Source organism: Achroia grisella, unplaced genomic scaffold, assembly GCF_030625045.1.
Source record: "Achroia grisella isolate CSIRO2021 unplaced genomic scaffold, CSIRO_AGI_Agris_v1 utg509, whole genome shotgun sequence".
Taxonomy (NCBI): domain Eukaryota; kingdom Metazoa; phylum Arthropoda; class Insecta; order Lepidoptera; family Pyralidae; genus Achroia; species Achroia grisella.
In genome coordinates, this window is record NW_026712902.1 from 3,263,260 (window position 1) to 3,280,984 (window position 17,725).

The 17,725-nt window shown below is 34.3% G+C and overlaps 1 protein-coding gene across 1 annotated transcript in view; it reads right to left on the minus strand.

Moving 5' to 3' along the window:
* The window catches only part of LOC131846256 (axin), a 90,156-nt gene that overhangs the window by 8,198 nt on the left and 64,233 nt on the right, over positions 1-17,725 (minus strand). The window contains exons 3-9 of the mRNA XM_059195519.1: positions 5,603-5,666; positions 3,710-3,791; positions 2,964-3,069; positions 2,523-2,634; positions 1,321-1,469; positions 819-933; positions 313-460 (exon numbers count right to left, since the gene is read on the minus strand). Coding sequence (XP_059051502.1) covers positions 313-460; positions 819-933; positions 1,321-1,469; positions 2,523-2,634; positions 2,964-3,069; positions 3,710-3,743 — 664 coding nt within the window. The 5' untranslated portion in view covers positions 3,744-3,791; positions 5,603-5,666. The remainder of the gene's footprint in view (positions 1-312; positions 461-818; positions 934-1,320; positions 1,470-2,522; positions 2,635-2,963; positions 3,070-3,709; positions 3,792-5,602; positions 5,667-17,725) is intronic.

The window sequence follows — 17,725 nt, forward strand, 5'->3', positions numbered from 1 at the left end:
AATTTAATATAAGCACTTTAGAATAGTTATTTGATTCTACCACTCTCACACGCTCTAACACCCTTCGCGTTGCTCTTTTAAATAAATACAAAGGCGAGAGCATATGGTAGTATATATATTGTTTTTAGCCAAGACAAGCGAAGTATTAAAAAAATGGCCTTTACAAATCAATTTAAATTTAATATTTATATAATTGCATTCAGATAAAAAAAGTATCAAAAGAAAGAAGTAGAAATAATCTTTAGTCCAATAAATATAATACATGCAATTTTGTGCACCATCGTGGTATAAATAGAAAAATGTAGAGTGAACATACGTCTCTGAGCGGGTTCAGTAGCGGCGGATGGGGCGGCGAGGCGTCCGGCGACGAGAGCGGCTGCGTGGCCGCGCTCACATACGACACGTACGCGTCCGACCGCAGGAACGCCTGGTACGTGGACTCCTTTATACACCGCGTCACCTGTCACAAACACCACCGTTACACTCCCGTCTACTCACAAAACATTTTCCTGCCTATAATTCACTCAAACGCCTTTCCTGCATGTAATTGTAAATTTTCTCTGACAAAAATAATATCCGTCCAATCACACTCGATTTCTAAAATCAGGTATGTCTACTATCTTCCACCATATGGATTCAATTTAAATTCTTTGCAAAAATAATATTTATAGTGAGAATAATACAATATTATATTGCGCATATAAATTTACAGAGAGATTAATAAACAGAAATTATAAAATGAAATAAAAACCAATTACATGCTACCACAAAAAAAAATCATTGTTCAATATATATATCATAATAAAATGTAGGCTGACCTCTTGTTCCATATTGTCGAATATGCTCCTCTCGATGTTGGAGCCATCCTTGAGACTCTGCTTCACGTGTTGCTTCAGGTCTTCAGGCATCGCTAGCTGTGACTTTCGGAGAAATCTGGACAAACAACACCAGTAGCTAATGTATAAGGCACAGAAAGGAAGCATTGGCTAATATTATAAAGCTGACGAGTTTGTTTGTTTGGCTGAACTCAGAAATGTATTGAAAAAATATATTTTACATATTTCCGACGACTTTTTATAGATTATTTATATTATATTATATTAATTATATTATTAACCGGATCTTAACACAAATATTTTTTTCGAAAATAAAGGTACGGTTAAGAAGTGTACGGAGTACTAGTCGAAACGTCGAGATAGGTTCCTTTATTTCCTATAAAATTATTCGTGTTAAGACCCGGTTAATAATATAAATAATATATATTAAACACGAAAACGAACGAACGAAAACTTTTTATAGCTATAATGAATGAAGACCAACTTGTATATAGCGGAGACGACCTGGCGTATCTTGGCCGGGTCGGTCTCCTGTCGCAGGCCCTGCACCGCGAAGTAGAAATTGAGGCGGTCCACGTGCAGTCCGCCCGCGCCGCCCACGTACTTGCGGAACAGCCGCACGCCCTCCGCGTCCTGTGACAAATAAACAAACACAATTATTAAACACTATAATACGACTGGCATTACTCACTCACCAATCCTTTGCAGTATAGTTGACACAACTATAGAACTAAAGAAAAAAAAGTTTAAAATTGTATCTAAAAACATGGTTCAAAATAGGAAATATAAAAAGAGGTCTGCTGTATAATATAAATCCATTGAGTACTGTGTGCCAACACATATTAATTTGATTAACCGTGTGCTTGTTCGGCGATTAAACCGCGACTAACAGTCAACACTACGCTTCCAAACCATAGTCGAACTTCATCAATACCTGAGGATGCCTCGTTCAGAGAAGAAATTTGATCATAATTAGAGAAGATCAGAAAGATAGTCAGGTTTCCGCATTGAATATTTGTACACATGCTAATTAAAGTCGAATTAAACAAAATAATATAAAATCCATTAAGTAGTGGATTCCAAAATATCAAACTAATTTAATAAAATATAAAAACTTCCATTCTATTCTATATTGAGTGATTCTGGTTCATATTTTTCCTGCTGTTTTAAATATTTCATCTTCCTATGTTTTATTAGGTCGTCCTCATTTCCTTTGTCCCTTATCTTGGGTACCAAGGTAGTTATGATCTTGCTCCATTTATCCTTTCATAATATGTGTACAACACAACGTCATTATAGCTGTCTAGTTTTGACATTTATATTCTGTGTTGTAGTTATCTAGTAGTTTGGTGGTTTATGTTTTCTATTTTTCTCTTTCCTATCACACTTCTCTCCATGGTTCGTTGGCAAGTTCTTTTTCGTTATTAATATACGTTATTCTATTAATTTTATAAAGTGTCTGTCTTTATATGTAGTAATGTCGAATTTAACACGGTTAATCTGTTGTTACTTGTCAAGCACTGTTAGTGGCTTAGAGTGTTTTTATATTGATTCAATGTGTATAGTTAGACTTGGTTTGACCTTTAATAAATAAGCAAAAATATGTTCCTAACAATATAATGTATAGTAAACACGAAAGTTTAAAAATAACAGAAAACAGAAGTAGAAATGATTGCAAAACTGTACCTCCAATAACTCGTGCAGACTGCGGGCCCAGCGCATGTAGGGCGGCGAGGCGGGCGAGCGCGCCGAACTACCGGACGAGCCTTCCGTCTGCTCGCGCCACGCCATACCCATCCTGACCACAACCAATCAACATTGATACATAAAATAAATAGTCTAACTTACACAAATACGATATTGTGCCTCTGTAATGCTTTATATTATACATATTTTAATTAAAAGTGCTTTTTGTCCAATATTTTACTACTTATTTTTAGAGAAGAAGGCGATTGTTAGTAACTCATTGTTGACCTCATGCTAGCAATGTCAGGTGGAACTCCACGCAGTTCACCCTTCAAACTATACTGATAAATTTCCGGAGTTTTTGCCTGTGTATATATTTTCATTTGTAAAATTACTTGATATTCTAAATGTAAATAAATAAATAAAAATTTCAAATCATACTTGGAAGGGTAAGGTTGTGTGAACACATGTTTGGACTGAGATTTACTCTTCTCCTCCCCTGAAGCAGGCGGCAGCGACGACCTGTCAGCAAGTTTGTGCTCCCAACCTACAAATATATATTTTTTTATTATTCATAATATTAATTGGTCTTAACACAATAATTTTATGGTAAACGATAGTATTTACCTCTCTTGTGGCTAGTACAAACTAATCGAAACATCGAGAGAGGTCAATATCTTAATTATCATAAAATTATTCTCGTTAATACCGATTACCAATATAAATAATGCACATTAAACACGAAAGTTTAAAATTGTGATTGTTCTCCAAGTCCCAATATACTAAATATAAAAAATAGATATTATATTTTCTATAAAAAAATCATTTTCAATAGTAGAATTAGTAGCCCCTATTTAATTTTACTTTTATGTTAAACTTGTCATTGAAAAGAAAGTGACAAAATATTAATTATAACAAAAAGGATAGAAATAGAATATGAATTATTCTCAATTATTGAAATTTATTGAGTGGTTTCACCTATCGAAGTCTTATGTTTAAAAACTAGTTGTAGTTATACAGTGGTTATTATTATTGTTCATCTATTTTAAAACATTATAGTCAAATAACTCTTGTACAGCATCAAAATCAGTAACTGTAATTGAAATGTATAAAAAAACCAATTTAAATATACAAAATGCTTGAATTCTCTACATACTGTTAATAATAATATACTTAAAATGGGTTACCTTGCGGGTGGCCGCCTATAGGAGTGTGGCTCATGGCGCACAGGCCCTTCTCCCACCCGCGCGCTGCATGGCGAGAAACCACCTGACAAAAAACAAGGAAGAATTTAAAAACAAAATTCAATGTTCATTCATAATGTCAAAATAACAAAATACAGCATAATTATAAAATTATTTCTATACCATATACCATTACTAGTCAAATGATCTGAGTAACAATCACAGTATAAAGAAGAAATAAAAAAATGAATCGTCCGAGTTCATATATTACAAAATGGTTACGCAACATGAAAACCAAGCCACCGTAAAAAATCAATACGGCAAACAATAAGGATCATATCTGGGGCTATATTTGGTTTCTATAAGTTGGAGAGGGACAGCATACAAAAAATGGAGACGGCATATCAAGTCAAGAGTCTCCATCATCGATCGGTGCTGGCTTCAAAACACCATGTTCGCACAAACATCTATAGAAATGTATACCATACACTTCACCGTGGAAAATCAATGTTATAAAGGTGGATGAAATAACATATCATATTTCATTAAATCTCTCCACACTACTTAATATTAAAGAAAAAAGTAAATTATAATAACACTACCCTTGGGAGATATTTATGAGAACATGTCAAAACACATCAAATCATAACTTCATGGCTCAATGAGTATGCAATAGAAAAAATCATAATGGGGCAAAAAATTATAAAGACCTTACCATGTCCATTGTGTTCACACAAACAATACACTATGGAGGTACTATACCAGTTAATAGAATTATTTATTATATTAATATGGTCTTATTAATATTTTTTATAGGAAAAAATTATATTGAGAATGGAACGACTGCGCAACGCTGAGGCAATAGTCAGAATGAGAGATTCATAGACGGACATTGGATGCTGAGGACAAAAGGGTTCGATCGAACATGCTTCAACCCTCATGCATTATGGTTGCAATATTTTAGATGGTTCATTCTATATAAATAAAAATAATAACAGACAATAGAATAGTATTGTGTGTGTTATAGACAAATTAACTATTATGAATAAAAAAATGGAACTTTGAAGATACTTTGAAATTAATTATTGAAGTAAACTTTGATGGTATACTTATAAAGTTTTATGAAAGATGTCTTTGATAAATATTAACATTATGTTATATATAGACATATTATATTAGATACTATTTCATAAACAAACTACAACTTGAAGATAGTCACTCATTCATTAGAGAAGCACCACGCTGTATTCTATATTTTTTAGTTTGAGTTTTGAGCACAGGAAACAAGTTGTAAACAAAAAATAAGTCATAAAAATCTCAACAACGACGAACTCTAGCCACCATAACAACACGAACTGACACTTAAACACCATGATAACTCGAGCAGTTTGTAAGAATACACCATAGCGAGATCGTATTGATGGCAATAAACGCTATTTATGCCGAAAACCTACGCCGGAACCCGGAAGGACCGTATTTATAGAACATTAATGAAAGAAACACAATACAAAATCTAATGATCTTACTTATCACCGCAGTGTAAACGGTCAAAGTGTGTGAGGACGGGAGACATTAAATTGAAAACTTTCTTGGAAGTAAATAATAAATTAGCTTGGCTCGGTTTTGTATACAACAACGAGTTTGACACTGACAGACGACCAGCCAGCCATGACACTTCGTGTATGACATGACAGCCAGGTGTCGACTGACGCCATCTATCGTCGTTCTACTAAACTACGTATATTTTTTTATGTACGTGGTTGGTGACGCGCGCAGTGGCGTTGGTTTCTGACTTTAAACGTTTGCATACATCAAAAAGCTTACGATAGATGACGGGAGAGATTCCATTATGGACATTTTGGCGGTAACAATAGTAAATTTAATTGCGATTCTCACCTATCTGGCAGCTTATTGCCGCTGCATTTTGTTTGTATGTTGTTTCTTCTTTAACAGTAATAACCTGTAACAATAACAAACATATAATAATTTATCTCTTATACATATAACTAATAAAAACTTAGCACAGCTATCGCGTAGTATAAACAGAAAAAAACCGAAGTGCGATTTTTCTCTCATTAAAAAGTCCAAATTAAGGGGCTGTTATATTGAACATAAAATTTCGCATATAAATATATTTTTGATCAATAAATTATGTACATATTATATATTGTGTAAATTTATTGTTTATGTACAAATCAAAAGAAACATTAACACAATATTTACTGTCAACAAAAAAGGGTATATATAAATTGAATGAATTGCTTTTTGTGATCTGTTACTGAAGATGTAAACAAACATTTGTTATCGTTGACATTGGTCAACTGATATTAAGTAGTTGTTGAAAAATTCGAAGAATACATAATGTTTAGAGTAACTAGTGGTGGGGCAATGGTTGAAATTCATAAATTATAAATTATATGTTTTTTATTTTTTTTATTAATTATTGCATTGAATGCTTAATTTTTATGCATAACTTAAAAAAAACATTCTGCACTTCTTTGTTATAAACTATATGTAACTGTGCGTATTTTTATACTCCACCGTTAGCGCAAGTTTCGTAAAAGGAGTACAAAGTTTTTGCTCCACGTATTAATATATTATGGATACCTACCTACCTATTGCAAGAACGTATTATATAATTAAGATCGCTCTCTCTAAATCTTATCTTAAAATAATACCTAGTGATTTAACAAAAGAACTTCACAACACCTAAAGAGAGAATTTATTTACTACCAACAGACGTGCCATTTACCTTTTGAAGGAGAATTAATTTGAGGATTCCAATACGATTTACAAATGAAATGAATAGATATCAAAGACGTTTGTCTACGCGTACGGCATTGATATTTGATTTCAACGAGATCAGAGAGCAATGTGAGACTACAGGTGGTCGCAATATTCAAGTCATTTTTTAATCATGTAATTTAAGCTTTATTGCCAATAAATTTAGGATATTTGATCGAATATATTTTTTTCATATGGATGATAATGGAATGGTGCACCCGCCTGCGCTAACGGTTTACGCTGGCAAGGAGTGAACTAGTGGAGGATGATAACGGAACGACGTGGAGGTCAATCTATTACAATTTAATAATATTAATAATACTATTATAATTTTACTTTAAAATAAAACAGCTGGGAAAATAATTTTAATAGATTATTTTTAAAAACTGGTTAAGTATTCTTAAGTTTATTCACAAATAAACAATAAAATTTCCTCTGTTTAATATAATATTATATTAGTTTAGATATGATTTTAGATAGATAAGTTAATTTAAACAACGATAAAATTTCATTATTTTTGTCGTTTGTCAGTGGATTATATTTTATAAAAAACTCTCATATGAAATATGAAGTAAATGTCCAACTCCATGTATAATAATATTTTATTAGCAGTGGCATTATTAAAAGTAACTAAATAATTTTATGGCAACACTTAATTGTTCTAAAAAACGTCATACAAAATATGTAATAAAGGTCCACCTCCGTGTAAACTGTATAGCTAGCAATAAAAGTAACGATTTCACTATTATATTGTAAAAGTAATACTCTTTCGATGTAATTAGCATGAGGTATCGAATTGTGTTTTAAGACACCAAAAAAAATACAACATAAGGTTACAGAGAACACGTTTAGAAATAAAATTTTATTACCGACTTTGACACGTAGTTTCAAAACGGAAAAGAAAATACATACAGACAGAAAGACAACACATACAGATCATTTGTGACGTCTTAATGTGTTTCTTTTTATACAAACTTTTTTCTCTACTAAAGAGTAATTTACTTGCATCGTACGTAACCAAAGCTCAATCACGATTCGTTTCTAAGAGTTGACTCACATTATCAACTTCTGACCCGACGACCCGTGCAGACGATGACGTTCAATTGGTAGCTACGACCAGTCTGTTTTTGCACAATTTTGTAATAAGTATTTAATGTTGTATTAATTTTGATGGTTTTTATATAGTTTTAAATTTGAAATTACATATTATTGTGACCTTACCACTTGGTGCGGCGGTGGCTATGATCTAGCCTTCTTCGATGGACTATATTATTGTATAGGAAACTGGCTGGTCGTATATGAATGACTTACCCTACTTCAATGTGCTTGTTCTTCAGTGGGCCCACACGGTTACGGGAATCTCAGGAATTCACTCAGGTTGATTACAACTATTAAGACATGCGTGCGATATGAGTGCGACGTGCGCGCGCGGCGAAAGCTATGACATCACTGATTATTGAATTAGCCGGGAGGGGTGTCAATGCACAAGACAAACCAGGTACGCATCGCGTTTGGCGTAACCATGCCCCCCGCCTTGACATAATGTCAAAGTAAAATTAACAAAAAATAAAGGAACTACATAATTGAACCTTATTGCGAATGCGACAAATACAAAAAACAAGAAAGAAAAAATACAAAAAATATCAAATGCGGAATTTACTAAATAAGAAAAATGCAAAGGATTTTAACTTAACTTATTAACCTATTATAAATGCGTACTACCTATCTTATAGAATACATATTATTGCAAAGGCAATGGACATATGCGGTGCGTTAGGAGGGATAAGGGTCCACTTAATTCCATTGTTAGCTAATTCCTTATCCCAAACAGATCTACATTCTTGCGATAAAAACAAATAAAGTTCACGTAGGTAGGATCGTGCCCCTATAAAATTAGTACCATGATCCGTATACATGCATTGAATAGGACCGCGGCGAGCGAGAAAACGTTTTAATCGAGAAAACAAACTGTATATTTTTTCAATATGAACAGCCCGAGTGGTTAAGCACGTGAATAAGCAAACGTATGCTTTGCGAGTGGTTATACCACGACCGCGATAAGGGGTTACAAAAAACGGACCTGCGAAATCACAGCCACAATGGACAACGGCTTTAGGAACTTCCTTCACCCTTAGTGCAGGCAGATCACCCATCGGTGGGAATGTAGGACGCGGTTTATTGCGGAAACAAATATTACAATTAGCTACGATCGTGCGAATCATACGTCGAGCTGCGAGAATCCAATATTTAGTACGTAGTATTGACATTAACAATTCTGGGCCTGTATGCAGGTTTTTACGATGAAAGTGTGTTACAATTAATCGAACTATATGATCTCTGCCCGGAAGTAATATAGGGTGTTTATAATCGAAATCTTCATCAGAATGAGTCAGACGACCACCAACTCTTAAGAGATTGTCTGATAAAAATGGATTTAATTTAATTATTGATGCGGTACAAGGTTTTTTATTATTTAACTTGCTAATATCGTTTTTAAAATGAAACCCCTGCACAGCGCGAATAATTATACGTTCGGCGAAATCCAAATCTGGATATGACGCCGCGTGGAAGAATATTAGCGAACTTATAAATATAACAAATTACACGAAGTAATTTCATCCATGACGAAAATTTGCGAGCGAGCGAATATAAATAAGGTTCCATAGAATCTTCAATGGTAACCAGTGCGATAGGGTTTTTATTTCCTTCATCGGAAGCTAACTGAGCTACAGTACGTAACGCTAAGTACGGGCTGCAACGTAAGCCAAATGCAACTTTATTAAATTCAAAGACTTGGAGCGGTTTATTAAGACTAAATCTATATACAATACGTTGAAAACAACGATCTTGCGGGCGAACTTTTATTCGTAAATACATTTGTCGCACATCAGCTGAGATTGCGAACAATCTCATATTCAAGAGAATAATAAATAAATCCTGTTGTAAGGAAGGACCTGTATGTAGAATATCATTCGAAAATCCAGTATTTTTAGTCGCGCTTGCGTCTAGTACCGGCCTTATTTTCGTGGACACTTTGTCCTCACGTAAGACTGCGTGATGCGGTATAAAATAACTAGGGCTGTTATTTTCAATTACGTCTACGGGAGAAATATATTGTTTTTCTATATATTCGTGAATTACCTCATCATAAAGGTATTTCAGTTGCGGTTGCGATGCGAATTTACGTTCCAAATGATAAAATCTGCGTTTAGCGATATCGAAAGAGTTCCCTTAAAGACTTAGAACTATACTTAAATGGTAAAGCGACTTCGTAGTGACCTGATTCGTTACGAGTGGTCGTTGTGGTATAAAAATCTTCACAGTATTTATCGTCTATACTTGTTATTGGTTTGCGATCTACTTCTTCAATCTCCCAAAATTTGCGAATTTACTGAAACCTCGCACGAAGTGGTGGAACAGAACGAGAATGAAGAAGACGTAGAAGTTAAGGTGGGAGCTTCACCTAAAATAAGATAACCGAGAACAGTCTCCAACGCGTTTGGAGTACCAGGTGAATTTATAATTTTACCTCCAGACAAAAGGGTCGCGAATAGATTGACACCAATCAAAAGGTCAATTTCTGATGGTGTTCCCCACGTATCATCTGCGAGCGGAATATTAGTTAAGTAACTGAGCGCGCCAACATCAATTTGACATGTTGGTAAGTTACCTGTTATTTTATTCAAAACTAAAGCGCGAATATTATAATATTGCTCATGATTAAATCTCGATCGGAAAGAGAGATCAACTGCACCCTTAACTGGTTCAGTGGCGCCACCTATACCCTTAACGGTGGTATGTGCGTCCGGCTGCATGGTTAAACCCAATTTTAAACAACACTTAGAAGTAATATAATGCTTTTGTGACCCGGGGTCCAATAAGCAGCGAGTAGCAAGTACTTCAGTCACATACGGCTGCTCATGAATGGACGATGAAAGCGTGCATAACGACTCCTTGTCTCCACCAGTGGTGGTTCCAATAGGAACGGGAGTTGGTTCTAATCGTGTCTGTTGTGTGGGTTGTGTGTGCGCAAGCGGAGGCAATTGCGACGAAGAAGATGGTGGTAATTGGCGACCGTGCGTAGAAGATGTCTGTGCGTTTTTCGTATCCTGAGATACTTGCGTAGGTGCGGAATTATTATTTTTAAAACAAAGCAACGTATGATGTCTCGGATTGTTACAATTTCGACAGGCGGAAGTTGATTGACAATGAAAGAGTTATGTTGACTACTTAGACATCTAGTACACATACGGTTAGTTTTAATATAATTAAATCGATCATTAATTGTGAAAGTTGAAAATTGTTTACATTTATATAATTGAGAATGTGAATCACCTTTACATAAGGAACAATAAATGCGTTGCGTAGGATTAGTACCTAAAAATGTACGTGGCGATCGAGCGATCGATCGTTGATGCGACTGTGCACGACCACTGGCGGACGCGGCGGCGGGACCGTCCAAAGCGGCAGCGGCGCCGGCGGTGCGGTTACACGTGCGTTGTAATATTTTTACGTGTTGACGTATAAATTTTATAAAATTTTCAAACTGCGGTATGTCATCTTCTCCTCTAATTGATGACTCATACGACTGCGCGGTAGCCTGATCTAATGCCTTTAATCCCATATAAATAAATATAAAATCATCCAGCTTTTCAATTTTAAGTTGCTTTAATGCTGCGATAGTCGACGAGAAAGTATCAATAAATTTTTCTAAGTTTATTGCCGAAGGACCGTTAATTGATTTTAAAGAAAATAATTTATCTAAATATGACGTTGCAAGAGAGCGTTTATCTTGATACTTATCGATTAAAGCTTGCCACAATATAGGATAATTTTCGGCTGCTGGTACTAAGCCAGCACACAGATTTCTAGCCTTTCCTGATAGGTGACTCATAAGATAATGAAAACGTTTGAGTCCGAAAAGGATTCATTGTCATGAATAACCTGTTTGAATGTTTCGTAAAAGAAAGGAAATTCTAAAATATCACCTGAGAAGACTGGTAACACAATTTGGGGGATCCTTACTGATCCCTGTTTGTTGTCTGGTAAAGCAGACTGACAAGCGGGAGCTGGAGTTCGCGAAGATTGAGGTTGTAACGAGACCGCCATCAATAGAATAAAACATTTCGTCAAAAGCGGTGAGAGATTGATAATTAACTACATAATCAGGGTTTAGTTCCAAATTACGGAGAATAATTTCATCGACAATTTTAACATACTCGGTGCGCATTTGATCGATCAGGCTAACTTTTGCAATTTACGATGTTTCTCCATTTTAGTTTTCGAAGATAATTCATAAATAGACTGAAGTTGCGAAAAATATTGTGCACGTTTTGCTTCATACATTTTTAATTTTGCGTTTGTGTTAGCCATTATTATTATTTATATATATACTTTTTAAAAAATAACAAAGGAAAACCAATAAATGCGATATATAAAACTATGTGCGGTAATAACGTACAACTATACCTGTACTACCGTAAAAGTGCGAGCGATAAACAATAATAACGTATAATAGGTATTTAATGTACTAAATACCTACAAGACAGACAGATGTACTTGTAGCGAAAATAAGTACACAAATGCGAGAAATGATGCGCGATAGAAACTAGCATACATAAAAAATATATGTTACTATGCTATAAAACTACTAATTAATAATGTGAAAAATAGGTACAACTATTATCTATATATACCTATATGCGAGAAAAATAAAATAATGCATAAAAGCAATATTTTAAATTGCGAGAAGTAAATCACAATAACGTTTTAAACACTAAAGCGCGTGACAAATAAATTTATATATACCTACTCATAAGCGGTAGTATGTAGGTACATAAGTGCGACAATACGGAATGTAGGTATCGACCATACATCTACAAAAAAAATATGCGAGCGAAACATAAACTATACATAAAGCGAAATCGAAGTGAGTGATGTCATAGAAAATCAGATAATATATCTATAACTATAACTAAAAAGATATAAAATAACTATGTTCACAACTATTATTTTACGCGGGAGTATTCTAAAGCGTTGTTGTTAGTCACTGTGTCGATACACCACGTTAACTTAATCATAGGTACGTAGGGCACGATCTTTAACCGACATGCAAGGAAATAAAATATCTATTACGAACAGAAATAAAATCGCTGCTTATCAATAATTATTCAGATTAAATAGTGTGCTTTCCCTGCTCACTTTCTTGTGTAAAGACTACGGTAACCAACACTAACAATCTTAACATTCAAACACTACAATCATCATACATAATATTCGACAGGTAATATTGTTTCGTCAAATAGTATAACGACAACTATAATATTTCTAGAAGCTTCGATCGATCGAACAATATCGATATAATGCGGGTGAATGTGAAATTAAATGAACGAAACAACGCAAACAGATATAAAGCGAAATTGAAGAATTGAGCTGCGAGTTATGAACAATTCATAAGCGACATAAATATAAACTTATTTATTAACGAAAATACCAATGTATCGTTATATTTGTTGTGGTATGCAATTTGAATAGATCCTATTACATGCGCAATAAGGTTCAATATTACATGCGAGTCATTCACTCGACTTTCACAATAGGAAAAAATTAAAACAAATTTTAAATAAATAAATTGCGATTCCTATTGTGATCCGGCGACGGAAGGCCAATAAATGGTGCGGCGGTGGCTATGATCTAGCCTTCTTCGATGGACTATATTATTGTATAGGAAACTGGCTGGTCGTATATGAATGACTTACCCTACTTCAATGTGCTTGTTCTTCAGTGGGCCCACACGGTTACGGGAATCTCAGGAATTCACTCAGGTTGATTACAACTATTAAGACATGCGTGCGATATGAGTGCGACGTGCGCGCGCGGCCTATGACATCACTGATTATTGAATTAGCCGGGAGGGGTGTCAATGCACAAGACAAACCAGGTACGCATCGCGTTTGGCGTAACCACCACTGCTGTTACTATTCGTATCTATATTATAAGTTTTACCACTAGCTGTGTCCGCAAAAGCTATATTATTGCAAATTTTCATAAATATTCATACAGTAGTGTGCGTGAAACAGTAACAAACATCCATCCATCCACACTCACAGACTTGCACGTTTTTCTATGAGTAGTTTAATTCATCTTACACATACCGTCCACTCAACTTGCGCCTACACCGGCAAACTATTGAAATGCACCAATGAAATGACTTCGCCGGCACGGGCCGTCCGACCAAACGGGATAATGTGAGGCCGCCCTTAATCTCCATTAGCCAGTACCCAGCACGCACTAAGCGACTCTTTGATGTGCACAAACTTTCCGTTTTCCTTTGATTGGTATAATGGAACTGTGCTGTTATTACACTAATTGAATTTTCGCAAAGTCCGAGCCGCATTACTGGAACGGATTTGGTCCAGTGAACTGAACGTACCTGTCCTCTCTTTTTGCAATATATTGAAATTGAACAGATGTTTCCTGATCCGACTGTATTTTTTTTGACGTTTTGTGATCTTAACCAATTTTGATCGAGTTTGATGAATATAAATAAAATTTAATTCTTGTCATTTTTAAAATAATCAAAATTAGATAATGTAATAAAAAACAGTGAGTTTCTAAACTTTTACACTTGTTCTACACTTCACAAGATATCATAGTTAAAAAGAGATATAATATTGTACACTCTCTCATAAAAGGAACTCAATTCGTGTCATATAACGTAATAGGGGAAAACTTATTTTGAACATAACCTAAGCATATTAAAAAATAAAAAAACGGTTTATACTTTATATGTAAACCAGACAGCAATGTGGCGTAATGTTGTACTATGCTGAATTATGCCCAATTTAGGTCCTGAGTTCAAATCTAACCAACACAAAAAAAAATGGCGTATTTATTTATATTTCAACACCGATATCGAGCCAAAAATTAATTCGACAGTGGTAGGCTCGCATCCTGCCACGTTGGGTCCAAATATACCGAGCGGAAGCTGGGCATGTCAACTGTTACGTTCACTACAAATTCGATAGTTGACAATGCCTCTGCCTACCCCCATCTGGGATAACAGTCATGACGGTATGTTATGTATATCAACTCATATATTTCTTTCTTTACTAGACGTGCACCTAGTTACATCCACGTTAAAATTATAGTCACATAGTTATTCTGATGTATAAAGTACAGTATTGTATAAAGTAGTAAGTAGGTGTATAAGTTTAATTAAAATCAAGTCATTAGTTTTTGCGTGAAAGAGTAACTAACATCCATCCATACTCACAAACTTTCGTTTATATTTTTTTAAATGGATGATAATGGAATGGTGCATCGCCTGCGCTAACAGTTTACGCTGGCCGGGCACCAGTGGAGGATGATAAGATGAACATGTGGTCGGGTCAGTAAGCTTATCAGAATTTATCATGGTAGTTTCCAGGGGGAACCGCGTGGGGGTCAAACTGACATAGTACATTTGCTAGCAATGCGGTCAACATTCCACATTACTAACAATTCCTTCTCCTCCCTCCCATTTATAAAATTAGCAAGAAATAAAATAAACATTATTATTAATGTAATGTTTATTCCAGTTGAAACATTCAATTTTTATAGGCAAAGTCACGGGACAAATACAGTAACCGTCGTTAGCATCAGGTAGGCACTGAAAAATAATATATCAATATCGGCGAAATTGTTTCATTTGAGCTATTTGAGCGCGCTCTTTGGCACATATTGGATAATCGAATTGGAATGGTATTAATTAACAAACATTGTGAAATGGTTAACGAGAATGTATTGTTTGCATGCTAGGAGTTTTTTTAATGTAATTAAAGTAGCAGACAAGCTTACAGGCCACCTGAAGGTAAGTAGTAACAGCCTATATACATGCACAGCACTACAGACATCACGTTATCATGTAACGTGATACCACTTATACGTTTCCATTCCTGAAAACTACGACGTCATGCCTCTTATCCTGAAATTAGAAACATTTTACCACGCACAACTTCATTGTGAAATCACCTTCCATCAATGGTATTTTCGATAGTTACGAAATTCCTTGAAGAAAAGAGCTTATATTCTCTTAAAAGGCCGACAACGCACTTACAAGCTGTTTACTACGCTACCAACCACTTACCAGGTGAGACGCACGCTGTTTAATCCTTTTTGCTATATAATAGACAACTGATATAAATACTTAAATACACTTTTTTCAATATATACATAGAAAAACACCCAGACCGATACAAACATACTTATGAACACAAATGTTCGCACGAGGAAACCCTCGATCATCGGAAATAAAGAGGCGCCGGGCGTGCTTAAAAAAAACGTGCAAAATTGTTTTGTGGCAACCCTAACCAATATGTATGCGATATGACAACAAGATTAAAGGAGTTTAAATTTCTTTGCTCTTTCTAACCGATTTATCCGTACTGTGAGACAAAAATAGTAGCATTTGGAGTTCCGTTGCGTGTATCTAAATGGCAAAGAACGGATTGCTTATTATTGGATGTCAGCTGTCTATCCGTGTACCACAGTATCAGAACTTTTGTACTCTCTGAAGTTTTACAGTTTTAAATGAATGCGGTAGTACGTTTCAATGGTGATAACCATAAATAGACAAATGTATCTTTTGTACTTGGCAATTATACAAATGTTTCCGATTAAAAGAATACTCGTAATATATCTACGAATGGTTGCAGTAGAGAACTTTTTTAATGTAAAATATTGAAAAGAATTACTATTTAATAAACACTATTATACTATAACAGAATATTTAAAATTTTAAAAGATACGCTTTGATTTTTCTATAATATACGTTATAACATAATATGTATATTTATTTATTCAATTAACACAATATAAACTTACAGCTAATTGCTAAAACGTTTAAATTTTATAATTTTTTTAATTATATTTTAAAACTATTATACATATTAACTAACTTATATAAAGACAGGTATTATCTTATTTCATTTATTATAGAAGGCAAGGCTTCTGTGTACTCGTCAGCATCTTAGACCTTAAAATAAGTTAAATTGCAATGCTCGAATGGGACAAATATTAGCGTGGCTTGTACGTACCACCGCAGTTGCAAACAGTCAGACACGACGACGGATGACATTTCCCACGGAATTCGTAGGAATACTGCGTTCTACAACTGCGGGTTTGTCTATTTGGTTGCGCAGCAGAATAACTTAATATCAATGATTAATATTAAATTATATGCTATGAATAATACTAAATATTGCTAATTTCTTATAACAATAACTTTGCTATGTTTGCATGTCCTGGCAGGGACCATACTGATCTAAATGCACCAATTATACACATCTTTAATTGTAAAAATTATGGAATGCAATAAATACTAAGTATTGTATTATGTAATCAATAAAATAGAAGAATATAAAATTTAATATTATTAATAGGCAAAAACACATATTAATTTTTAACCTGACGTTATGTGTTTCTTTTCTTCTTAAAATAATTTTTCTTGTATGGACAATATTATAATTTCATTTGAACAGAATTTAGCCATTCCAAGTATATAGTATTTAAAGTTTTAAATTTAATGAACTGTCTAGTGGTCTCTATCTCCCTCAGTCCGTGTGAATTTGGGGTGTTCACTTTCTGCGAAAGGGAGAGAGGTGTCAACCTCTTCAAATTTATATCATCATATTAACATTTTATAGTCTCAAATAAAACATGGGAAAGAAAATTTATATCAGATTATTTAGAAGTAATGCAAGATATTGTAAAACTTTATAAGGAATACTAGCTGACCCGACAAATGTTGTTTTGCCATATAAATTATTGATTTAATTAGGCAAAACAACACTATTAAAAAAGGTAAAAAATGTATGGTTATATTTTTTAATGACGAATCATAAAAAACCATCTTAAAATTAAAAGAAAATTTTTGATGTGTATGACCTACCTTATTACTTAGGAAAAATAGTTTACGTCCTATTCTCAAACCTACTTAATCTACACAAAACATTTTATAAGAATTGTTTAAGCCGTTTCGGAGGAGTTTGGTATAAACACTGTGATACTTTAATTTTATATATTAAATAAAAACAGAGAATACATAGTGACGATAATGTATAAATAAATCTAGATTCATATTTGGGAATGTAATTAGCAATGTGGACAACATCCTAAAAAGAGGCTATGTTCCTCAGCGAAGCGGTGAGAGATAAGCGAGATAGCCTCCTATTGTCAAATTAAAAAAAAAGAACT